This window comes from Salvia miltiorrhiza, chromosome 3, assembly GCF_028751815.1.
Source record: "Salvia miltiorrhiza cultivar Shanhuang (shh) chromosome 3, IMPLAD_Smil_shh, whole genome shotgun sequence".
NCBI lineage: Eukaryota > Viridiplantae > Streptophyta > Magnoliopsida > Lamiales > Lamiaceae > Salvia > Salvia miltiorrhiza.
The window spans coordinates 55844158-55870484 of record NC_080389.1 but is presented as its reverse complement, the minus strand read 5'-3'; the positions used below and the strand labels follow the sequence as shown (position 1 = coordinate 55870484).

The 26327-nt window shown below is 39.0% G+C and overlaps 3 protein-coding genes across 9 annotated transcripts; 1 reads left to right on the top strand and 2 right to left on the bottom strand.

Moving 5' to 3' along the window:
- Window positions 1-1876: 1876 nt before the first annotated feature.
- On the bottom strand, window positions 1877-3853 carry LOC131014560 (uncharacterized). 4 transcript variants are annotated; one of them, XR_009098258.1, is made up of 4 exons: window positions 2948-3826; window positions 2627-2867; window positions 2152-2448; window positions 1877-2067 (listed from the first exon to the last, which is right to left on the bottom strand). XR_009098258.1 is itself a non-coding variant. In XM_057942570.1 (4 exons), the coding sequence occupies exons 2-4, from the start codon at window positions 2817-2819 to the stop codon at window positions 2247-2249; spliced, it is 300 nt and encodes a 99-aa protein (XP_057798553.1). In that variant the 5' UTR covers window positions 2820-2867; window positions 2948-3853; the 3' UTR covers window positions 1877-2246. The 4 variants fall into 4 exon arrangements, 2 of the variants coding, with proteins under 2 accessions (XP_057798553.1, XP_057798552.1); XR_009098257.1 differs by having other exon boundaries at window positions 1877-2448; window positions 2948-3455; window positions 3582-3821; XM_057942570.1 differs by having other exon boundaries at window positions 1877-2448; window positions 2627-2669; window positions 2765-2867; window positions 2948-3853.
- Window positions 3854-4105: 252 nt separating this feature from the next.
- On the top strand, window positions 4106-10885 carry LOC131014559 (threonine--tRNA ligase, mitochondrial 1). The gene is made up of 20 exons (XM_057942568.1): window positions 4106-4475; window positions 4566-4803; window positions 4898-4957; window positions 5157-5246; window positions 5495-5569; window positions 5743-5871; window positions 5949-6038; window positions 6133-6221; window positions 6299-6395; window positions 6484-6570; window positions 6704-6788; window positions 7215-7309; window positions 7592-7624; window positions 7717-7803; window positions 8139-8231; window positions 8392-8484; window positions 8837-9058; window positions 9343-9414; window positions 10233-10304; window positions 10463-10885. Exons 1-20 carry the CDS (start codon window positions 4213-4215, stop codon window positions 10556-10558), a joined length of 2166 nt encoding a protein of 721 aa, XP_057798551.1. The 5' UTR covers window positions 4106-4212; the 3' UTR covers window positions 10559-10885.
- Window positions 10886-11796: 911 nt separating this feature from the next.
- On the bottom strand, window positions 11797-18145 carry LOC131014557 (probable transcriptional regulator SLK2). Of its 4 annotated transcripts, XM_057942564.1 has the most exons (11): window positions 18064-18132; window positions 17899-17978; window positions 16193-17386; window positions 15867-15998; window positions 15609-15657; window positions 14981-15195; window positions 14813-14881; window positions 14158-14258; window positions 13441-13534; window positions 13292-13361; window positions 11797-12972 (listed from the first exon to the last, which is right to left on the bottom strand). In XM_057942564.1, the coding sequence occupies exons 3-11, from the start codon at window positions 17138-17140 to the stop codon at window positions 12086-12088; spliced, it is 2565 nt and encodes an 854-aa protein (XP_057798547.1). In that variant the 5' UTR covers window positions 17141-17386; window positions 17899-17978; window positions 18064-18132; the 3' UTR covers window positions 11797-12085. The 4 variants fall into 4 exon arrangements, with proteins under 4 accessions (XP_057798547.1, XP_057798548.1, XP_057798550.1 ...); XM_057942565.1 differs by lacking the exon at window positions 17899-17978 and having other exon boundaries at window positions 18064-18145; XM_057942567.1 differs by lacking the exon at window positions 18064-18132 and having other exon boundaries at window positions 17899-18052.
- Window positions 18146-26327: the final 8182 nt, after the last annotated feature.

Below are 26327 nucleotides of genomic sequence, written 5' to 3'. Positions count from 1 at the left end.
AATTTTGAACCATCAATCGAATTTATTTATCACAACATACATTACAAGCTGGCGACTCAATGCACGTAAAGTTAGATTTGATCGATCTAAGGCGTGGCATATCTGAAATGACGTATTTGTCTCTTCGCATACGCAGACCTGAAAGACAATTATACCCTTGACCTAATGCATAGAAATAGATAGCTTTTGTACGACCCAGTAGTTGCTGAAACCTCAAAATACTCACTCAAGTAAAGTCTTTTGTGTTCCACGAATTTTGACACATATTCTTTTTTGGGTCAACCCATGAATCTTGACACATTTTCAAATAAGATAATAATTAGTTCAAAAATAAGGGGTCTTAATTATCTTATCTCTCATACTTTATTACTTTTATATTTTATTACCTACACACTTAAAACACTAATCTACAACTCCTTAATTCTCGTGTCGAAACCAAACGTATCAAGATTCGTGGGACGAAGGGAGTAATATACTCTCCGTCCACGAAAAGTACGCTTAGAAGTATAGTTGAAAAATTATCATAACGACAATTTATAAGAATAGACGAGTACATTTTCTCCACGAAAAATTATACTCCCTCCGTCCCACTCTAATAGTCTTGTTTTTTTTTTGGATGTCTCACTATAATAGTCTCATTCTAATTTTAGGAGTGTACTTAAATGGCTTAATCAAAGTGGACAACACCAATTTTCACACAAAAAATAAGTTTCTTAATCTCCGTGCCAAAAAAAATAATATTAGACGGGGACGGAAGGAGTATATGTTTAATTTTTTCATTACATGTGAAATATTTAAGTTAGTGAGAAAAAATTATATCACGCCATACATCCAATCGTCAAGAAATTTGAATGTGTTTTAATTGCAAACTAGTGTGTAACCCGTCGAAATTCGACGGGTATTAATTGATGTTATAATTTATTAAAAAAATATAGAAATTAACACAAATAATATATTTATAATTGATTAATATTATTCAATAAAATAAGTATTAATATGACATAGATCTACGTAACATGTCAAATTAAAATAAAAAAGTATATTAAAGAGGACTTCCATCCACTCTAACATGACTTAGTAAAACATATATTCAAAAAATTGTCAAATGAACTTGAAAAATAATGCGTTGTAATTAGGGATGGCAATCGGATACGGCAGGCACAGATAGTGACTATCCATGCCCATACCCGCGAGCGAAGGCCGTATCCGCCACCCGACCCATAACCTACGACATACTCTCTACCACCCACACCCGTCACCCGCAGATACCCGCCACCCGTCAGTTATCCTCTTCGTATACTCCATCCGTCCCAGCTTTTTGTATCCACTTTTAGTATAAAATACTACTAAAAGTGGATACAAAAAGCTGGGACGGAGGGAGTATATATTAAAAACATTGCACTCGTCAAAAATAAAAATAAAAATAAAGAACCTATTGGTGGAAGTAGAACCTCAATATTTATCCCACTCATTTATTCCGTCTAAATAATGAGCTTATTTACTTTTACACAATATAATAGAAAGGAATAACTGCATTAAATCAAACAATTCACAACTTTTGCAGTAAAACTACAATAATCAGATGATCTATTTTTTGCATAAACAATAAAATTATAACTACCATCAACTCTTAATAAATCCAGCCACCATATGAACACTCATCCGACAAAAAAGAAGAAGCAAAAGATCAATTTTTTTTTTGAAAGATCACAAATTAAGTTCTGCACGATCAACTCCTCCAATAACCTCAGCAACAAAACTTCTCCACCCAGTAGTCTCAAGCTTCTACCCACGACCACTCAGAAAAGCCCCAAAAATCAATTCTTTTAAACCTGAAAAGATAATACTATTCAATTCTTGAAAGAAAAACAAAAGAGAGAGAAATTGATTCTTGACATTAGTTCCTTTAAACTTGAGCCGCAATTGGGAAAGCAAGCCACCTAATACATTACTGTAAAAGAAACTAAAGTTATATTTATGCAATAAACAATATAATCCTCCCTTCCTAAATCAGATTCAATCTTCCAAATCCAGACAGGCCGCAACTTCTACACACATTCCTGCACTCTAATCTCAAGACACAATCATGATTAGCGAGATCCCAATGTCTTATTACATAAATCAAATCTTATTTGAGAGTTGGCATTTTACTTGAAATTAATGAGTGAGAATGCAAATAAGCAGAGACAAGAAGCAGAAGAAGCTCCAAAGCAGTTGCTCACAGGCATTCTGCGCCACTTGCAGGCTCAGCGTGTCTTCTTCTCCCGAAGAAGCCGAAGCCGCAACGGATGAAGCTCAGACACTTCAACTTCATGCCTGTTTTTTAAGATTGTTGTTCTGTTCAAGTTGTAATAGAAGGCAGCTTCTACTTGTGCCAGTGCTTGATGTAAAATCGCTTCTAGCATGTGCCCCTGCATATCCAAAGGCTTATCCGAAGGCAGCTTCTTCCTGTCCATACAAAGTTATCAAGAATCTGATCAACAAAAACGCATACAAAGATATCAAGAATCTTATCAACAAAAATGTGTATGCATATGCTGACTCGTACGATCTCAAGAATGATTTTATGCACTTTATCTCAGGTGCTAGCTGTGGAAGAACATCAAGAACATAAAAATTCAAATACCCTTCTGCTTTCAGCAGCAAATCAACAGCATCTCTCATGCAATCTGATCACCATATCAACACAAAATTTTCATAATTATCACTTGTATGTATGTAGATAGATATAATCTTGCAGACACAAGCCTCTCAGACAGACTACTTTTTTTAGGAATTAGCTTCTCATTTGCCTCGATCAGTGTCAGCATTGCCATCATGTGTAAAACAGACAGCAACTCGAACCACGAATTCGCTTCATGAATTTCCTGCTCATCACATATTCATCATCAACCTAAAAAAAAATTCAAGAATTTCAAAAGCTAATCAAAATGCTTTAAATTCTAACCTGTGTCTCTTCTCCTAATTCTCTCCATCTGAACTCCACCAACTCTTCATGCTCATATTCTATTTCATCATGTTAAATTCATCAAATAATAACTCTTCCATAAAGCCATCATCAAACATAAGTGCATACATTAAAAAGTGAGAAATTAGGAACCTTTCTTCGTAAGGCCAATATTCGAGAGTAGAATTAATAACAGTCATTAACAAAGTAATTTCAACAACTATACATTCAAGCTATCAACAAATCATTCTCACAGGGGAACCAATTAAAAACATATTCTGATTTCTATAGAAAAGGGGAGCACAAATTGACAACGTACTGAAACAAAAAATTGAATCAAAATAACCCCACAAAATCATCACTGTTACAGAAAAATCATCAATAATATCCAAATCATAGTAATGAGCTAAAGAAGAGCTCGAAAATGCCAAGACATAATTAAATAGATATCCAAAGAGATGACAATAAGATGCGCCAACTAATCTGTTTTTCCTTCTTGCTTCGATTGCTGCATCAAGTGAATAAGAAGTTAAGAAAAACACCACTCGCTAAATAGATCATCAAATACACAACAACTAAATAGTTAAAAATAGATAATAATTTATCTCAATAAATTATTCAATAAAGCTTGAACCTGATTCTTGATGTGTATGTAATAAAAATCTATCATTTATTTCAAGGCATTTCAATAGCAAATAAGAAGAAAAAACGGAGCAAAAAATAGAAGAAAAGTAGTGTTGGCTGTAAAATTCAATGTGACGGAGTACAGTGAATGGCGGCGGAGGGAGGGGAATGTATGGTGTGAGAGACGGGGAGGGGAAAGGGGAATCGGATTTGATAATTGGGAGGATTTGATAATCGGGAGAGAAAAATATTTAATTTGTGTTTTTAAAATTAAAATGAAATAAGCCATGTAAGATGTAGAACGCCCACGTAGGATGTACTATATTTTAACCTTAAAGGCTCTAGAATTGGAGGGATTTTGAATGATGAATTCTTAGATATGCCACGTAGGACCCCGGATTAAGGAGAGCCCAGGATTCCTTAACCGTATTATATATTTGATGAGATAAAAATTGGTGATTTAAATGAGAATTAAGCATAGAAGGGTGACATCGACCTAAAAGTAAAACTATAGGCACCACATTGAAATGAATCCCAAAAGTGAAGGATAGTATGTAAATCTGTGATGTCAAAGGCTTCACTCTAAAACAGCAGGTTGGAAAAACCTCAGCAAAGTGACACTCGAAAACCCTCTGCAGTTTATGCAATTCTCTCTCTGGTGGCGCATCTCCTTATCCCTGCGCCGCCCTCTGCCGCCCACCTATCTCCGCCACCGCCTTTTCCATCCGATGGGAGAATCCGCCACCGGCAGCAAGGCTAAGCCTAACTCTAGCTCTGCTCAACCAGTCTTCACCAAAGACGATGTGTATCTTCAATCCGTCATCCCCAAACGCATTGCGCTCTTCGAATCACTCCAAAATGAGCAAAAACTCAAGCGAATGGCGCTTGCCGACGAAAAAATCCTGTAATTTCCTCTATCTATTCTCTTTGTGTGTGTTTGTATAGTTGTTGAGTTTCCGATTGTTCGGTTTGTGGCTTGACGCTATGAGTGTAGGATTACATTGCCCGATGGGAAGGTTAAGGAAGGGAGGAAATGGAACACCTCGCCGTTTGATGTGGCGAAGGAGATATCAAAGAGCTTGGCGTCGAACGCGCTGATTGCGAAGGTGAATGGAATTTTGTGGGATATGAATCGGCCTCTGGAAGAAGATTGCAAGCTTGCGCTGTTTACGTTTGACACTGATGAGGGGCGCGATACATTCTGGCATTCGAGCGCGCACATTCTGGGCGAAGTAAGACTTCACGGGTCTCATGATTTTGTTTGTTGAAAGATACGACTTTGTCTAATCTGATCATTAACAATGTGATTGCTTTGGGTTATTCCAGTCGTTGGAACAGACATATGGATGTAAACTATGCATTGGGCCGTGTACCACCAGAGGGGAGGTGAATTTTGAGCTTTTCCTTATTGCATTGTTCTCTGACAGATTGATGGTTCCATTCATAGATGTTAAGATTATTGGGAACTGTATCCGATATTTTGAAGCAGGGTTTACTTTTCAACTGCTTTTCTCAATTCTCATACTAGCCCGTTATTCCTAAAAATGTGAGCAAACTTATGTTGAATTGGTTGAATAATTTGCAGGGATTTTACTACGATGCATTTTATGGTGATTTGGGATTGAACGAGGAACACTTTAAACATATTGAAGCAGCTGCCAAGAAAGCTGTTGATGTATGAGCTCTTTTTTTTACTCCTAAATATATGTTACTTAACCTTAATAGGTGGTTGGTTGCATGGTGTGAGTTTGTGGCATCACTGACATGCTTTTGTTTCGGTAACTTTATTGCTTCAACGTTGACTCGTCTTTTTCTTGGAAAAAGGTTATGGAAAATAAGGCCTCTTCTACCTCTTTCCCTACATATGTGTGTGTAGCATTTTATTTTATTTCAGTGTAATTATTACTATTCCTTTTGCATTAGGAAAAACAACCTTTTGAGCGTATTGAAGTAACAAGACAACAGGCCATCGACATGTTTTCTGATAATCCTTTCAAGGTAATTGCAACATTAAATTTAAAGACTGCACCACGATGAACTCCAACCTGAGTCTTTTGGCCTCAAGCATTAACCACTCTACCGCTAGGCCAACACACACACTACACATTTCTATTCTTTGAATTAGCTTTATATCACTTGTTTATTGTTTTTCTTTCCCATCTTTTCATCAGGTTGAAATTATTAAAGATTTACCTGAAGATAAAACTATAACGGTATACAGATGCGGTCCTTTGGTTGATCTGTGTCGTGGACCTCACATACCGAGTACTGCTTTTGTGAAAGCATTTAGTTGTTTGAAGGTAGGATCTGCTTTTTGTTGGAAGTAAATGCTTGCTGTGAACAAAATCGTTAATTTCTTCTTATTCTGTAAAATTAGGCTTCATCTGCATATTGGCGTGGAAATAAAGACCGTGAGAGCTTGCAGAGGGTTTATGGCATATCTTTTCCGGACCAAAAGCGTTTAAAGGTAACATATTTGTTACTTTCCCGTTCACCCTATAAAGTGATAACTGTTTGCATTTATCAATGTCTCTTGATGTGTTCGGTTGTAATCCTTTCAGGAATATAAGGCCATGCTTGAAGAAGCTAAGAAATATGATCATAGAGAACTCACAAAAAAGCAAGAACTTTTCTTTTTTCACCCTCTAAGGTAAAAGTTTGAGCTACATGACATATTAGTGATTTTAATTCATGATTCTAATTAGGTGTCTTTTTCATGCAAGTTAGCCCGGGAAGTTGTTTCTTTCTACCTCACGGTTCTCGAGTTTGCAACAAGTTGCTGGAATTTATACGGAGTCAGTACTGGAAGAGAGGTTATGAGGAGGTTAGACTTTAATTCTGACAAGGATGCATTTGTACTTGCTTCTGTACAAGTTCTAAATCCATAACCACCCATTGCTTGATATTATTAGGTTTGGACTCCAAATATGTACAATATGCAGCTGTGGGAAACATCTGGTCATGCTGCAAACTACAAGGAGAATATGTTTGTGTTTGAGGTTAGCTTATGATTTTAGGAAGATCAGTTAAACTCTATTATTTGTTTCTTTTCCTTTTGGTAACTTAGGGTTGGACTTTTGGTTGCGTTGATCTGCTAAATTTGATGTAGCTTGTGTTTTGATGTTATTGCAGGTAGAGAAGCAAGAATTTGGACTCAAGCCAATGAACTGCCCTGGCCATTGTTTAATATTTGATCATAGAGTGCGTTCATATAGAGGTGAGCCTTTTTCTTCTTTTTCCTTCTATACCCTGTTGACATAATGGATGTGCATGTGCCATCAGCCTGCGTATGGGGACCAAAATAAAATCTGTCCGCAATCCATGCAATTATCGGTTATTATATCAATCTTGGTTAGGAGCTGCACAATTAACTGATGCAAAACAACAATGTATAAGTTGAATTATCAGTGCTTTCTGTTATATCTATTAACTTCATCAACTTTATGCTTGTAATAATCACTTTTCATTTCATTTGTTGTGTATGAATGCTTACCATCTTTCTATTTCTGTTACATGTTGAGAAACTTTTGGATAAGATTTCTTGCTGACTGTATGTCCTAGTGCTCTTTTGCACGGGTTCTTACTTCTTACATGTAGTTCATTTGTCAATAGATCCTCACAATTAACAGTTGCACCTTTGCAGAGCTTCCACTCCGCCTGGCTGATTTCGGGGTCTTGCATCGCAATGAGGCAAGCGGTGCTCTTACTGGGTTGACCCGTGTGAGGCGGTTTCAGCAGGTATACCTACAACTTCTTGTGAAAAGTGATAGAGAAGGAACTCGGTGTTCTTGTAAGCCACTTGCTTGTTATTTGTCGATCTGATATCTATCGTTCATTTTTAACTACTCCCTGTGGTCTATATTAAGGTCCTTGGTTTTCTTTCAGTCTAATGTTTACCTATATGAAGCTTGGTGATTCAGCTTAGTTAAATAGTTTATTAGTACATGCAATTTTTTACTTTTCTGGGGGGAGGGGGGTCACTTCGTCTAACTGAGGTCTGACTCTAAGATCTTGGTACAGGATGATGCTCATATCTTCTGCAGGGAGTCTCAGGTAAGATCGATTTTCTGCTTCTGTACTAGTTCTATTGTTTTGGTACAAAATCTTCTTTCTGATTCTGTTTGATTTTACCACTAATTTTTCAGATTAAAGATGAAGTGAAGGGTGTCTTAGAATTTATCAGTTGCGTGTACGAAATATTTGGCTTCACTTTTGACCTGAAGTTATCCACGGTATGAATCCCAGCACTTAATCAAAATACAATTGTGTTCAGGACTTGTGTGGTGAGCTGCAATATGTTTGTGTTTCAGTGCACCAACCTGAAGTATCAAGAGTCTGTCATGATAATTCTATTTTTACTCGGGCTCAGAAAAAAAAGTCTATTTTTAACTGTCTCCCTGTAAGAAAATGTAGAATATATGAAGTAGAATGCACATGTTGAATGAAAGAGAACCTAAAATTGGTTGTTCGTATTCCACACTTCTTTTTCTCTTTGCTTTAGTGGTCAGATGTGAAAGATTGTGGCTAATGTACAAGATCTTGCTTTAATATTTGTCCAATGTTGTAGAGGCCAGAGAAATATCTTGGAGATGTAGAAACATGGGAAAGGGCTGAAACTGCTCTTACAGAAGCTCTGAATGAGTTTGGAAAGCCCTGGGAGGTTAGTTGCTCATGAATTTATTGCTTTGCCAAACAAATGCTGGGTCCACTCTAAGGCATGCTTTTTTAGAAGAAAGTGATTACACTGACCTGTTAATTTCTTCATAGTTTTCTACTATTTCAACTTCTTTTACTAAAACTGATTTTGGATTTTCTATTAGATAAATGAAGGTGATGGAGCATTTTATGGGCCGAAGATAGACATCAGTGTTTCTGATGCAATGAGAAGAAAATTCCAGTGTGCAACATTGCAGGTTTACTTTATAACAGCCTTTTCCATATCTTATCCATGTTTCTGGGAATAAAAAGCTGAGGAAAAGATTGAGGAGATTGTAGATAAACCTATAAATTATAGACAGAAGTGGTGTCTGTGGATGGATTTCTGTAAGGCAAAACCATGCAATTAAAATCTAAAAGCCTATTGGCTGAATATGAGGTTTTGCTAAACTTAAGCTTGAAGAGCTCTTAAGCTGCCATCGGACCAGGCAGTTTTTGGCATGCCTGAGGCATGTTGGCATAATTCCTAATTTTTTGTAGAGCGCACACAAAATGTGCTGGCTTCTTAATCTAGGTATGGATTTTTGATCAAATATTCTACTGTTCCAGTTGGACTTTCAACTCCCTGCTCGTTTCAACTTATCTTACTCAGCGGAAGACGAAACCAAGAGGGAAAGACCTGTAATGATTCACCGTGCAATTCTTGGTTCTGTTGAACGAATGTTTGCTATACTCTTGGAGCACTACAAGGGGAAGTGGCCTTTTTGGCTAAGTCCACGCCAAGCAATAGTATGCCCTGTTTCTGACAAATCCCAGCCTTATGCCCTAGAGGTTAGTTGGTTGTTTTTCTGAATGTACACAGATCTCTTTCATTCTTACTGCTTTCCAAGATTTGTGATAATTTTTGTTTGCGATTGGCTTTGTGACAATGAGACTTAGAACTTGTACTTCTGGTTTGTTTTCTCTCCTCCCTCCCCTCCCTTTTTGGTCTGCATGTAGGTGATTGTATTCCCTTTGCTTGGGATATTAAGTTATGCTCTAGACTCGCTCTTTAATCACTGACCTTTTAAGGGTTTTATAACTTTTATTCATGATTACATTTGCATTGATTGTAGGTACGGGATCGCATACATGATGCTGGGTATTATGTTGATGTTGACACAACTGACAGGACAATTAATAAAAAGGTGCGTATATAGATATCCACTATCTTCATCAGAACTACAATAACTATTAGGGTTGTTCTAGTCTTATGATGCTTATTCTAGTTTTTCAATTTGCAATTAAAGCATCCATCCAATAATAAACTGTTCTTTGAGGAATAGTAATAGACATCAACCCTATATAACCCAGGCCTTTCAATCATGTGTTTGGGAGGACCAGACTCTTGAAAACTGTAATTAGTTTCAAGTTTTCTTGAGTTGGGGCCTTATGTAAATGAGGCCTCCTGTGCTTATTCATTTTTCATTTATTTGAAAAACTTAGTCCTTGTGTTAAAATTAGGTCCTTACTTCAGTGTACAGCATCTATAAGAACCAAATTTTAACATAATAGGGACTCATAATATACACAAGGGGTCTTATTTTTATATGCAAGTACAAGGGCTTAATTTTAACAAATAAAAGCAGACCCAATTCCAAAAAAAAAAAAATAAAAAAAAATACTTAGACAGAATGCTGACCTAAATATGCATTTCTCCTAAATATTTCTCAAATATTTATACGACTGTCATACTAAAGGCAACTTATCTTGAGTCACTGTAGACTTATGCAGGGTAGAGTTTTGGATTCTTTTTTCTTTTCTATATTTGAGTGGTACTCTAGCATTTTATAAGAAGCTCATTTATTTCTTAATTGGAAAAGCTTCAGGACCATTACGTGGCTAGTATGCTAATATACTATAGGGTTTCATTAGAAATGTTGAGGCTGAAGGTTGACTTTTAGAGTGCCTCTTTATGCCAGGATAATTTGGAAATATACTAAAGGTTGGTTTTGAATGCTTGTAGGTACGAGAAGCTCAATTGGCGCAGTACAACTATATCTTAGTTGTTGGGGAGAAAGAAGTCGGAACTGGACAGGTACGCACTCACTGAATACTCGTACACCAATGAATATTATTCCTCCTATGTTACTTGCCGCAATATCGTGGAGGATCATGTTTGTCTGGATTGCTAGATTGGGGACTATACTAGACATTATTTCTTTACCTGTTTCGTATGTACTCGTATGTCTTCAGGTGGCTGTGCGAGTCAGAGACAAAAATGATGCTCCCCTGAAGAACATTGAAGATCTGCTGAATCAATTTAAGGACGAGGTTGCATCTTTTAGGTAGTCAGCTTTCATATCTGGCAGATGACAGAAATGGCGTCCATTGTAACGCAGCTTTTTCCAGTGATGAAAGCATGAAAGAAAAACAGAAGCACCAAACAGAAATATAGACACAAAATACGCTCGTTGCTTATTACATAATTTAAGGCAACATGTTGGTTTCATTTTTCCTACTGCTGTGTTATGTTTGTGCACATGCCTTTATCTTTGAACTTTTTCCTTACCTCATTGGATATCTATTAATTCCTCTGCGACAGTGTCAGTTGCAAGTGTTGAAGTTGTGTTTGTGGCAACTATTTTAATTGTAATATTATCGTGTTCCACTTCTGAACTTCTGGGTGTGTGCTGATTCCTCAATCTCAGCGAACCTCATTATTCATTGGAAATCCAAGGTATATTCATTCACTAAATAAAGCTAAGAAATCCAAGGTATAAAATTAAGCTGGAAATATAATTGTCCTCACATTTGGGCATGTGATACATAGAATGATTGTTCTTGTTTAGTCACATGAGTTTTAAGAAAAAAAGTTGTTTAATACTCCCTCCGTCCACGAAAGAACTTCCTATTTTTCTATTTCGGGACGTCCACGAAAGAACTTCCTACTTTTTCCTATTTTGGGACAATACCCCACCACTTAAAAAACTCTCCTTTTAAGACAATTCCCATCACTCAAATAACATTAATTAAAACAACACAATAAATTATTAATACTTTTTCACAATTCCCAATACACTTTACAACTTTTTCTCCACTCTCAATACACTATACAACATTTTATTAAAACCCGTGCCACTCCCTCCTAGGAAGTTCTTTCATGGACGGAGAGAGTATATTGAAAGTGGAGAAAAAGTGAATTGAGTGCATTAAGAAGGGTGAAAAGTTGTTTTAATTAGTACTGAGAGTGGTGGGATATAGTAGGTAGAAAGTTTTTTTGTAGACGTCCCAACAAAAAAAGTAGAAAGTTCTTTTGTTGACGGAAAGAGTATATGATATTATCACATGAATTTGCATATTGCAGCACGGTTAGTTTCTAAGTTGATAACCAACCAGCCAACATCAACTAGAACAACTCTTGGATTTCAATTAAATGTAGAAAATCTGGATTTTGGACAATCTGCAGATAAACAATTTAGGACGATCAATCTGGGTATTTTGAAGCCTGAAGCCACCGTAAGCTACACATTTGCCTCTTCAAGAAGGCTGAAGTTTCTGTGGACCAAGTAGCAAATCGTATAGCAGACTGAAGACTTGAATCAACTCAATAGATTACACTTGCAAGAAGTTTTACATATGGAAACCCATTAGTTTAAGAAAGGGGGGAAAAAACAAAAGAAAAGAAAAGAAAAAGAAGATAAAACAAAGAAAAAGAATAGTGTGCTAGAAATTGTCCAACAATTTCCATAATCAGGAGAACAGGGATGAAGGAAAAAAAGAAGAGAAAAAGAAGGTAACTGAAACAACCTGTACAACATTCTCGGTTTCCACTTCTTGGCTCAAGACTTGTTAATAGCTGAGAATATACTAAGTTAGTCAAGCCTTCCAGTCGAAGTTCATGTTGTCGTCCAGATCATTGTTAAAAAAACCATTCTCCGAGAACTCATGGGCAACATCCGGAACCAACTCATCGGATAGATGAAGGTTCTGGGACAAATCCGATGTTTTTTCGTTGAATCCAATATTCCCAGCAGGAGTAGGAGGTTCAGCATTCGATGCATTAAAACTATTGCTTCTGCTTGGAGGGCGCCCAGCACTATTCCCTGGCGCGTTTCCTGCTCCACTAATTGTCGGGGAACTCCTAAAGCCAGAGCCTTCCCTCGACATATTCCCACCTTGATTCTGCACAGACATGGACTGATGTGGTGGAGCTGTCCCATTATTTTTATTGCTCATATCTTGCAGTAGTTGCTGGATCATTTGTTGTTGTAATGCTTGGCTGCCTTGAGAATGCAAAGATTGATGTTGATGTAATAGACCATTCCCATTTGCTGAATGCTGCTGCATTAACTGCTGCCGCTGAGAAGCTTGGCCGCTAGAGAAGCCACCACCTGGCTGATTCTGAAAGCTACCTGGCAAAATGCCTGATGGCCCCGGAGTTGTAGGCTGGCTGGATGTACTGAAAGGTGAAGACGCCTCTTGCTGATGTGAGCTATTATGTGCTGAGTTCATCGAGTTTTGTCTCATCAGCAAACTTTGGTAGGTAGTCAAAGCAAGAGCAGCCTGTGCCGAACCAGTCAGAGCACCTCGACCAACCAGCTGTTGGTTATTGCCCATCGATCCATTAAGTCCAGGATTTAATGACATCAGCTTGTTGAGTGTGTTGCGGTCACTAGGAAGACCACCCGCCTGTTCCATTTCTTGCATCTTTTGCATCTGAACCTTGGGCGTGGAGGTGTCTCGTGGGAAATTTTTCAAGCCCTCTGCAAAAATACATTATTTAAGATTTCCTCTCGTAAACTGCCACAATGGTCAACATTACTTTTCTTTTTTGAGTTTGGGGAGGGGAACTGGGGATTCAACCGCGGTCCATCACACAATAATGGTGAGGAATGCCACTAAAGCTATAGACAGACTGTAGCTAACGTCAAATCAGCAGGCAACATAGAGGTCTCATTATGAAGGGATCATACAATTCCTAAGTGGTCCAAAAATAACACTTCACCGGTAAGGAATTTTCTCCAACTTCCTCTTTTTATCAAAGCCAAAAAGGAGAAAAAGCGGATTGTAAGGAGTCATTACCAATAGGGCCAGCTTTTTGTTCTGTGCAGAAATCCATCAGGTCCTTCATGCTGTTGACAACCTCAGCTATCTAAGATGATAAAAAGAAGGATGAGAAAAACTGGGCAAACGAGCAACCACATAAAAAGTTGATAACTTTTCAGGCATGCCTGTAGACACCGGACATATCTTTTTGAAAAGCCCAGATCATTTAGCGACTGCAACTCCAAACTCCTAGCAAGCTGACGTCCAGCTGTTACCACCCTGAAATGTAAGACATTAAATAAGGAATCACATACTACATACAAAGACTAAATGGTTCCAGAGACAATCCGATAAATTCAAGCAACTTAATATGTCACCACACATCCTTTGTGGTTTTCCTCACTATGAAGCAGACAGCTACAACTTCCATATATTATTGAAAAAATAAGTCAGCCTTCCCCAGGTCAGTCTGTGGGAAAAACTCATTAGTTTTCAAAACCTTACAGATCGTACTATTCATGAGGGCTATTGGCGAGGAAAAATTTAGATCTCAATAAGTGTGTACTCTATTTGAGCACTTAGTAAGGTTTTAAAAGCTACTGAATGCTTTCTGTAATTAGTTCAAATTCTAGGGACATTTGCAATTATACCTTACTACGTTGATTCAAGAGTGTTGGAGTAGGATAACATTGTCGGCATGGTGATCAATTGGAGAAATACTTGATTTAAATTTTACCAGTACCATTAATGCATCAACTTAAAACATTATACCAGCTAACAAACACCACAGACCTAGTCACATAACTAGAACACAATCCAAAAATCAGAGCTGAATTTCAAAATATGACATGAAATATAGCAAGAGAGAGAACGAAGACCACAAAATTGAGCTTTTCACTCACATTACACTATTTGCTTGTATATCTGGTTGAGAAATGCCATCAGGTCCACTTTCAGATATTGTGCTTTGGCATTTTTGTGCAACTTGCAGTAATTGATTCACCTGCAACACAAGTGCATTTCAGAAGTTTTATATTTCTGTACAACACCAGAGGATCATGATAAAGGGTCAGATTTTAGGGCTTCCAAAAGCCAAGAATCCAGATTGTGATCCCCGACACAATACTATTAGATGTCTAACCCGAAATCTAAGTCTAAAGATATATGAATATGATAAGGCATCCACATCAAATGCCCAATTTGGACAGGGAAGCACATTTGGATAGGGAAGCTCGCTGAAGGTCTGCGGTGAAAGCAATTTTAGCAATCAATAATATCAACTATAACTGTGAGCTTCAGCCATAATAATTTGAGAAGAACTAAGAGTAACAAAAGAGGAACGCATAACAAGGCCCAGTGCCGCATATGATTACATTAGAGAAGCAGGAAATTCCTTCAACTACCACAACGATGGTGCGCCTAAAATGTGGATACAGAAAATCACAAAGCAATGTCACAATAATCTATAACAAATTTAAGTAAGGAAGTTACATATTTAAGATTAATTAGAATCACAGTGCAATACTGAACTGAGTTTGGGTAGTGGAAATTCTGTACCTGTGGTGCAACCAATCTGCGAGGAAGAAGTTCTTCATGACGCCGTGCACAAAACTCCCAAGATAATATCTAAAGAAGTTTGGAGTGCAGGAGTTAAACATGAATATAACGGGGAGATGAACCTGAAGGTACTTTCAATTTTCAAATGAACAGGTCTACACAGGTCACCTTCAGATCAGGGGTGAAAATAATGCGAAGCTGGCCCTCACGAACCACACGGAGTTGCTCATATACACTTTCTTGAACTGCCTTGGCATACTCCAGCATCATCATTCCTGAAGGAAATCGACATTCACGAGGCAAGTCCAGAAAAAGAAGCTCATCGATGACACCACTACCAAATTTGATTTCATTGAGTCTTGGGAGCACTTCAAAAGTTGCTTCTGTCAATACCAAAAAGAAAGCAGGAAGTATTAGGCACAAATAAGTATACAATAGCATTACAAGTTTCAACCTGAAGACGTAAGGAATTTAAGTGAGACCACTTCGGCCAAGAAGCACTAAAGCTCACGGAACACTAAATCAAACCTCCTTTTATTTGCTAAAAATGGTTAACTGAATGATGCAATGCTATAGGAAATTAGAACATGAGGTATGCATGTGTAAGGCTCAGACCTTTAGCCACAATAGTAAATACCACTCAGGGATTTACTGGTAATATAAATAACAGAACTGACAGATTTTGAACAAAAAGCGATTTCAACTGAAAAAAGCGATTATCATATTCTTGATTTAACAAAAAGCGATTTCAACTTAAAAAGAAAATACAAATGATATAATGTTAGATAAAGCTAACCAAACCCCCTTCCAGATTTTGAACCACAAATGTCACACTGCCATGCGTCCTGCAGAAGAAGAAGCAAGAAGAACATCAAATATAAATTCAGGCTTCTGTACACCTGGGTCAATACCCCTGGAGAAACGGATATGTTACAAACAGTTCAGAAAGTTGTAAGAGATCATGAAAATAACTATCATAGTGACTCTTCGGAAGACAAAAAATTAAGTGCAGAATAATAATTGGTAAAATTAAGATGTGAGCCAAGACAATTACCATTGCTGCCTGGGGGAATACCCCCAGCGAATGATGCCCAACATTATCGTATAAGGATAGACACCACCTTTTCTTTGCACGTGGAGAGTAATACTCAGCTACAAATTTTCTCCAATAGGCAATAGTATTGTCCTAGAAAGACCAATTATAAGAGATATCACCACACAAGGTGTCCAAAAAAGTCTCAACCCTAGATAGGAACAACTTAAAGCCAAGTAGAGTACATGCACATGTGCACAATAGGAAATGCATCATCGTTGTGAATACAATGAAAATATGATGTTATAATAAATGATTTTACCAAATCATTTTTCCAAATCACTTACAGCAGGTCTCTGTCTCTGATGATACAGGTACTGCATTAGGCGACGTGAACATACACCACCATCATAGGGGCGCTTTATACCAGATGCAGGCTGCATTCCCTGTTGTAGAAGCTGCTGTCTTAGCTGCTGCTGCTGCTGCTGCTGTTGCTGCAACAACTGAACTCGCTGCATTGGGGGCATAGACTGAAGAAGCTGTTGCTGTTCTCGATGCTGTTGCTGCTGCTGATGCTGCCTTAGTCTCTGTTGTTGAATTAGGGCTTGTAACTGAGGATTGGTGTTCTGTAAATGCATGGGATCTTGTTTCTGCAACAGCTGTTGCAAAACCTGCTGCTGTAAAATATCTTCCTGCTTAATATCCAAACGGGGTTTCTTTTGTAGCTGAGAAATAGTGGTTGGATCCTGAATGAAAGAATTAGGAACCCTTGGACCGCCTGGGATGTGTACTTGCCCCATTCGTGATGTGGGTAAAGATGTGGCACTTGAAGCTCCCTGATGCTGCTGATTTTGATGAGCTTGTGAGCCTGGCTCTTGATTGGAGCTTTGTGGAACAACAGCCGATCCATCCATGACAGACGAACCAGTAATGCTAACATTATTAGAAGTGAATGACATGGGTGATGCAGGTAACCGCATATAAGAATCTGTATTAAAACTAGCACTTCTCTGCAGATGGGGGCCCCCTGAAAGCCCTGAATTGGCATCAGTGACCAAAGAACTTGCCCCAATGCTGGGTCCTGAGGTTGCCACACTGTTGAAGACTGTGTTGCTGACATCCCCCGGAAGCGGTCCCATATTGGCTCGAGCATGTCCAGGTGCATGTGAAGAGTTCCCAAAATTTGAACTCAACTGAGAATTTCCTGCAACCTGCGATTGCCCATCTCCTTGAAAAAATATTCCAGAACTTGAAGATGATTGTGCCATTCCACCAACCACCCGAGAAGGCACCATTGGATGCACAAATGCTTAACGCCTGGGGTAAAAAATTATCCAGTGCTAACTCTTCGACAGTTAGAGGCAAACATACAAAAGACGACACTTATTAAGAGCCTAGCTAAAGAGAAGAAATGACCAGCTTCATCCTCTCAGAACAGGAACCCGAGTCAACACAAAACTATGAGTACTTTTTCACCACTTCTTCCATGCCCACTCGGTTTCACCTTTGGAAAAAGTCTAAAAAGACTACTCCTTTGGATTCTGCCAGGAATTATACAAGAAGCTCAATCAGCAACAAATAGTAGCACCAATAAACTACATTATAACAGTGTGGGGTAAAAAAGATAAGGTAAGCAAAATACATCGAGCACAAGTTTCCAGAGATAAGCAACTAGAAAAAAGTATTCTCATTGCAAAATTCACTTCGAGAACAACAATTTCCCAGGTATATCTACAAAACCCTAATTCACGACCACCAGGATTAAAGCCAAATCTAATAAAGCACAAATCTTAGAAACTAAGTAGCTGAAACCAAAAGTTAGCAGTCGACGAATCATACAAACCTAAGTAACGAAATACCCACATCAGAATAACCCAGTTCAATTTCAACCTTCCAATATCAAGTAAAACATAGCGATCAAACTGAAACTATCTTTAATCAAACAAATTCACTCGCATAAAGGTAACTTACAGTAAGTTTTTAATCAGATTAAGTTCCCAAACAGCATCACCTTAGACCCCTAATAAATTTAATCAAAGATCAAAAAACTTACAATTGGCACAATATATTAGAACGGGACAAAGATTAAAGGTTTGAACTTGGAACACGCCAGCCAAAATGGAAACTTTCAAACTGAAATCCAGATAAAAATATTTAATTTGATTGAAAAAAATATAGAGAAGGGAAAAAATTTAAGAATTTAGTACTCTAAGCTAACCTGGAAACAGAGAGAGCAATCAGAAGGAATTTAGCAAAAAGAAAAAAAAAATAGGTAAAAAAGAAAAGATTTTTCGGTGTTGGTCGGTGCTTATATAGTTAGCGGGAGTAGAAAGGGGCTGCTACCGGGTGTAGCCGGTGGAGGATGGTGATGACCGGATGTAGGCGGTGGGTCTGTGGACACGTGTCGGTTGATTGTTCGATGTATGGAGTCGGTGCAGGATCACACGGTGGCGACGCGAGGTCGTTTGGGTTGACGGTATACGTGGCGCTCTAGGATTGGAGCTTGGAGTTGAACGGGTAGGTCTTAGTGGAGTCTCAGAAGGTGTTTTATCTCTTCTGTTTAGGCTTCATTAAAAGGAACTATAATTAGATAATTTGAGATCACAATTTTCTTAACTCTTTTATTCGCAAATCGTCATACTTTTTCCCCTGCATCCTATCCGCTGCGATAATTTTATTTATGTGTAATAAAACTATATTTATTTTATTATTTTATAGCATGCATGTGATGTTGTTTTTTTATGTTTAATATTCTGTTGTGATTCATTATCTATTACTTCGAGTAATAATATACTTACCTTTGAAATTTTGATAAATTTTATAAATTTAAGACTTTTGGTTGTTGGATTATAATTATCATTGAATAAAACAGTTAAAAGTACTAATACTTAATAGTACAATGTCATACTTTTGCAAAAATAGTAGAAAAAGAAAAATCAAAATACAATATAGATCAGGACTTGAATCAAGACATTTGGACTAAGTCTCTCTCTCACACACACAAATCGGTAGATTTCATGAGAAGTGTGCATTCTTTTCTTTTTCTTTTTCTTTCGAATTTATTTTCAATTTTGGACTTTTTTTTTCCTCTCTCTCTTTGAGAACAGGACAAACTACGATACTTTTTCCGAGGGTGGGCTTTGGTTATTTCTTTTCTTTTTGCAATAACTTGTAAGGTATTTAGTTTGATGAATAAGATTAGGGAGTGATTAAATTATTTTATTTAATTTTTTAATTATAAATAATCACTTAATTGTATAATTAGAATATGAGCTGAGTTATTCGTTACGAACACAATTATATTAACCAAACATTTGATTAAATTGAATTACTTTTATTAATTATTTCTTATCACGCAAATCATATACCTCCTAGATTGTTAAAAAAGACACATTATATTATGCAAGTCTAAAAGATAATTTTGGGATTTAAATTTTTAATCTTTCAATCACGAGTTCTACTTTCTACTAATTAGAATATCATAAGGGAGCAATGCTTTGTTTAGTTTTTTATTGTTCTCTTGTTTAGGTTGTAGGAGAGAGACTCAATGGAGAGAGAGTGGAGAGAGGTGAGGAAAAGAGGGGCAGCCCCAACCCTTTCCGACCGAAATCCGGTGAGGAACTTTTTCTTCCCAAAACCTTGGAAACCCAGTCTGGCGAGTAGGAGAGGTGATAAGAGGTTCGAAACTGCAAAAAGTGGATTCCCACGAACGACGTCTTCGGTTGGAGCGAGACCCTTTGATAGAACAGTCACGTTCTTCTTTAACAACATCCCGGAGGATTGTAGCAATGATTTTCTGAGACGGAAATTCGGATCGGTGGGGAAGGTGGTCGACGTGTTCTGCCCCAAGAAGAAGGATTTAAAAGGAAAACCTTTTGGTTTCGTCAGGTTCCTGGAAGCGGAGCAGCATGTTGGTCTCTTAGAGGATCTTAACAAACTCTGGATTGAGTCGTATAAGATCAGGGTGTATAAACTTAGGTTTGAGAGAGAAAGTCCGGTCGGGAAAGCTGAGAGCAGAGGGGGTTCGGATCAAAGTCCCAGCAACAAAAAGTCTTGTTTGATACCTCAAAGCAAGTGCAAAGAAGGTATTTCTTTCAAAGAGGTACTCACTGGAGAGAAATCCGACTTAAACCCGGTGGATGAAGTGATTCCTTTTCAGCCGACGGAACCTGAGAACGACTGGCTGCATGGATCTTTTACTGGTTTTGTGAAATCGGACTTTTGCTGGGAAGATATTGAAGTTGAAATTAACTGCGAATGTGCAGGGAAACTTAAGGTTATTACCCTTGGTGGGAATCTTGTTCTCATTCAAAAAATAGGAAAACCCACGGTGGAAAGTTCCTTGACGGAGTTGGATGAATGGAGATCCTTTTGGTTCGAGTGGACAAGACCATGGAGTCACACTGATGTTAATCAACATAGAATGGTCTGGACGAGGTGGTTTGGGGTCCCGTTACATGCTTGGAACCCCAGGTTTTTCGACTTAGTTTGCGCTAAAATGGGGCATGTTCTTAAGTTGGAATATGGAACTAAAAGCAGAACTAGACTGGATACGGCTTTTATTCAAATTTCTACCGGCCTTCAATCAATTGATCGAACAGTTCATTGCAAGATCGCAGGAGCCGAGTTTCAAATCAGGATTGAAGAAGTTCACCATCAGGACGAACTACCTTGGGATGAGAATAACAACAGAGAAATCTTGGAGACGAAATCGGAATGGTCGTGGGAATCTGTGTCGGTGGCGCCGGCGGAGGCTCAGATTGGAATCCCAGAGGTCGACGGCGAGGAAGATGACGACCTTTCGAATTCCCATGCAAGAGTCCCCTCGAATCCCACACAAAAACCGTTAGGGCTGCTTCTCCCGAGGCAGATTTTGTTAAAGAGGCGGCAAAAGATTCCTCGGGCGCAATGTCAAAGATTTACTCCCAGGAAGATCTGGGCCACACCCAAAGTTTTGTTGAGGTTTTCCCAAACGGCCCAAAACGCTTTCTGTCCGACCCAAGCCCACAAGATTTTCCTAGATCTGAGGCCCAAAGATCTCTTCCAAGCCCATCTCTTGAGCCTTCGATCCAGCAGAAGGAAAGTCGTGACAGGAGCAGGACTTCTGAAAATGTATTTGAAACAGAAAGTTGTAGCCCGAAGCAAGGTCAAATGGAGAAATTAGGGGTTTTTTCTGAGAAGATCTCGGGCAACGGAGGAGAAGTTTCTCCGACCATCCAAAGCGAGCACCAGGACCCGACCGATCTCGAAGCACCTAAGAAGGTCGGAAACTACAAAAAAGAGGAGTTCTTGCAACGGGGCCGTGGAAAACTCAAGAAAGCCGCTCAAGATCCTAAGACGATATCCAAAAAACTTAGGAAAGCTCAAAAGAAAGGTAAAGAAAAACATAATTGGGGCAACTTTATTGCGGATTTGGAGGCTGATGAGGATCAGGGCAGTGAGAATGATTCACAAAAAGAAGCTCAGCGCGTTTCGACGTTGGCAAACAAAATGGAGAAAGGTTTCGAGATCTGGAACTTCGGGAAATCGCTGGGTCTCGAGAGCAATCTCCCAGATGAGGTTTTGGTGGAACGGATTCTCAATCAACAAAAGAAAGTCACCGAAGGAAAGAAGATGGGAGACGCAAAGGACAGTTATCCATAAAGATTATCTCCTACAATATCAGAGGTCTGGGCAGTTCGGCAAAACAGAGAGACATCGGAGACCTTATCAGAAAGGAGAATTTTGATTTAGGCTTTATCCAGGAAACAAAACTCGATGCTTTTCCCAATCACATCTGCAATTCTTGGTGGGGCGCGAATAACTTTGACACGGCGGTTAGGAATTCGATTGGGAGGTCTGGTGGAATTCTCAGTATTTGGAACAAAGAAAAGTTTGCGGCGTCAAGTTGGTGGGATCTTCCGGGAGCGGTTGTTGTTAACGGACGCTGGCTGACATGTAACATTGCATGCTGTTTTATCAACGTTTATGCACCGATGGTTTTGTCCGAAAAGGTCCAACTGTGGGATTCGATTAGACTGATTGTGGAACAGAACGCTGATAAATTTGTTTGTGTGTTGGGAGATTTTAATGCCATCAGACAACAAGGAGAAAGGGTGGGGAGAAGAGGCTCTTCTTGTACTTCGGATTCCAGAAGTTTCGACTCTTTTATTAGGGGAAGTGAGCTGACGGAGATCCGGACGCAGGGCCGTAAGTTTACCTGGTATCAACCCAATGGAGACTGTAAGAGTAAACTGGACAGGTTCCTTGTGAATTCCCGCTGGTTGTCGGAATGGCCTTCTTCGCATGGACGGGGACTTCAAAGATCGATCTCCGATCATTGTCCAATTCTGCTGTCGACAAAATCTGTCGATTGGGGACCAAAACCATTCCGCTTCGTTAATGCTTGGACTTCTCACCCCGATTTCTTGAAGGTGGTGGAAAAGGCGTGGAAGGAGGGGAGCTACACGGGATGGAGTTGTTTTGTTTTTAAAGAAAAATTAAAGAAGCTGAAAACAGAGTTGAAGGAATGGAAAAAGAACTCTTTTGGCAACATTGACCATTCCATCAAATCCCTCAAAGATGAACTGCAAACCTTAGATGCGATCGACGACACCTTTGGATTGGAGGAGGCGGAAATCATCAAGAGAAATGAAATAAAAGCCCACATCATCATTCAGTCAAGGAAAAAGTCTAGTCTTCTTCACCAGAAAGCAAAGGCGAGATGGATCAAAGAGGGGGATGTGAACTCTAATTTTTATCATAAAGCAATTGTTGGGCGAAGAAAAAGAAATGAGATCTCTGGGTTGCTTTTTGGAGGACAGTGGATTGACGAGCCGATGATCATTAAAGCAAAAGTGAGAGATCACTTCGAGGCTTTCTTCAAGAGTAGGAATAGAGTAATGCCGCAACTTCCTCCAGATTTTGCTACTCAAATCCTCTCGAATGAAGATCGCATGTGGCTTATTCGCCCTTTCAGCGAAGAGGAGGTCAGGGCTGCTATTTGGAACTGTGAAGGAAATAAGAGCCCCGGACCGAACGGGTTCAACTTCACTTTCTGGAAAAAGTCGTGGGAGCTCCTTAAAGACGATTTTCTGTAGGTTATGAGTGAGTTTCACAAGAACGGCAAAATTCCGAGAGGGTGTAACTCTTCCTTCATTGTCCTTATCCCTAAGAAGGAAGAAGCCATCGCCCTGGAAAAGTTTAGACCTATTTCCCTGATTGGTAGCTTGTATAAGATCATTGCGAAGGTTCTTGCAGGAAGAATGCAAGTTGTTATGGACTCCATCATCTCTGCAAATCAGAGCGCGTTTGTTCAAGGAAGAATGATCCTTGATGGAGTGGTGATTCTCAACGAGGCCATTTTTCAAGCTAGGAAAAAGAAAAGGAGCAGACTGTTCTTTAAAAGTGATTTTGCGAAAGCTTACGATTCTGTGGAATGGGATTTCATTGACATCATGCTGGAGAGAATGAATTTTGACATCACTTGGAGGAAATGGATTGCAGGCTGCCTTTCGTCGGCATCGACAAATGTGCTCGTGAATGGATCTCCATCTGGTGAGTTTCGAATGGAAAGGGGTTTAAGACAAGGCGATCCCTTGTCTCCATTCTTGTTCCTGATCGCGGCCGAGGGATTGCATTCACTTACTACTCGTGCAGTTGAAAGAGATCTGTTGAAGCCAGCTGAGATCGGGAAAGATAAAATCAGGATTTCCCACCTTCAATATGCCGACGATACGATTTTTTTCATGGATGGCCCGGAGCCGAACTCGACAGCGATTAAGCACATTTTGAGCTTGTTTCAGTGGATTTTCGGAATGGCAGTGAACTACAATAAAAGCTCCCTCATGGGGATTGAGATTGAAGAAAACAGCTTGATTCATATGGCAGACGATCTCAAATGTAAAGTCAACACAATACCGTTTAACTACCTCGGTATCAAAGTCGGTGGGCGACATAATAAGGTCGTGGATTGGCAATATTTGGTCGACAAAGTCAAGAAAAAAGTTGAAGGGTGGAAGAACAGTAAACTCTCTCTCGCGGGCAGATGCACTTTGGTGAAATCTGTTTTGCAAGTCATTCCCATTTACCAACTTTCCTTCTCTCCAATTCCGAAGGCCACGGTGAGAGCTCTTAATTCTATCTTTTGTCAATTTCTGTGGGGGGGAAGGGGAGAGCGTTCAGGTTCAATTCCTTGGGTGAATTGGAAGGAGCTCTGTTTTGATCTTGATGAAGGGGGACTTGGCTTTAAAAATGTTGATTGGTTCAATGGCGCCTTGGTGATGAAATGGATGTGGAGATTTTTGGTTGAGAAGGATCATCTGTGGGCAAAAGTTATCTCCTCAATCTATGGAGAATTGAAGTGGGGGGTGGCGGAGGGTACGGAGGATCGAATTTGAAGGAGGGGCGGATGGTGGGGAAAAATTGTGGGTCTTGCAACGGGGTCGAGTGGTGATTGGTTCAAAAAAAATTTGAGACGAGCGGTTGGAGAAGGGGGGGAGACTCTGTTCTGGTCGCAGGTTTGGTTGGGAGAACGAACCCTCAAAGATGATTTTCCCAGACTGTTCTGGCTTTCCGAAGATAGGGAGGCATCCATCAGGGACATGGGGAAATGGTGCAATGGGAGCTGGGTTTGGGAGATTAAGTGGAGGCGTCAGTTGAGGGAGAGGGAAGCTGAGATGGTAAACTCTCTCATGGGTGAACTTTCTCAATTTTTTCCTTGTGCAGATAGGAATGATAAATGGGAGTGGATTGATGATAAGAACGGAGTGTACTCTACAAAATCAGCTTATCTTGCAATCAAGCTTCAAAACTAGAGGCACCCGACGACAACTAAAGATCCCAGTGTTTTCCAAAATGTTTGGAAAGCTCCTGCTACGCAGAAAGCTAGGATGACAGCTTGGAGAGCTCTCAAGAATAGACTCCCAACCTGCGATAACATGGTCAAGAGGAACGTCGAACTGGATTTCGTTGAAAGGAGCTGCGCTGCCTGCTTCCATACTACCGAGACGGCAAATCACCTTTTCCTCCGTTGTCCGAAGTCCGAAGTCCGAAGCAGTTTGGGATTCCCTACAGCGGTGGATTGGCATTTACTCGGCCCGACCGGCAACTATTGAGGATCACTTCACAGCCTTCATTTTTCTGGGAAAAGGTAAGAAAAGCAGACAATTCTTGAAGGCTCTTTGGAGTTGTACGATCTGGGTTTTGTGGAGACGAAGGAATGAAGGTCGGTTCGAAGGAAAGGCTTGGGATATCAATGGAGTTGATATTAAAACTAGAATGTGGAGTTGGATTTCTATCTTTGAGTTACTTGATTGGAATGATTCCTTCTCTTCTTGGTGCTCCGGAAATCTTTCGAGCACTCTGTGTATTTAATTGGGGCATCTCTGATGCCTTTCATGTTTAATGAAATCTTTTTCTGATAAAAAAAAAATGCTTTGTTTAGTTTTTAGCATCAAAGAATAGCTATAGTAAAATTAAGTTTTAAGTAAAACAACAATTTAACAGGATATAACATGAGAGGAGTCTCGACTCAAGTCTAGTCCACAGCACATCCCTCCACCAACCTAAAAAGAAAAGATAAAGATGAGATTGTGTGTGTGTAAGCGTTAAGGGTTTATGTCCAAAGTTAAAGGTTTTGGGTTCGAGTTCCATGTGAGTCATGTGACGTGGTCTTTAAATTTATTTATTTAATACTGGGTTTCTAACCCATGCCCTTTAAAGGTGAAAACGAGGCACCGCTTTAAACCACTACACCACAATACAACTTTAGTTATTATATCTCAAAAGTAATATACATACGTTCAAAAATGGGTCGGGTCGTCCCACATAGGATGCGGACTCCCGCATGCAAGTCCATCCCATAGTAGAATTGTTAATGATGAGATCAAATTTCTAGAGTTTGAATCGTGGCCTTTAAAATTTCTATTCTATTCAATAAAAAGTGTTTGTTATTATGTGTGTTGGTGCATTAACATTTAAGATTTTTAAGTTATATAAATGCGGATTTTTTATATAATGGTTGTAAATATTTGTTCATATTTATTTGATATATAAAGTTTAAGATATTTATTATTAATACAATATATAAATGACAAGAATATTACTTCCTTCATCCCACTATAAGTGGCTCAAAACTTTCCGGCACGAAAATTAAGGAGAATGTGTAAATCGGTTAAATGTGTAAATTGGTTAAAAGTAATAGGAAATATATTTTTTTAAGAGTTAACTTTTTCCATTTATAGAAACAGGCCATTCATTGTGGAATGATCTAAAATGGAATACAGACCACTTTTAGTGGGATTAAGGGAGTATTATATAATAATCAATTGAAATTTATTGGCTAATTGTAATGAGAAATCTATTAGAGTATGAGTGTTCTTTTGGAGGAAAAGTTACATTTTTACAAATTTGTCGTAACATTTGGGTTTTATATTTATAAACTATAATTAAAGAAAACAACAGAAGCGGCCCTGGTATCCACCAACAACAACCTCATCTACG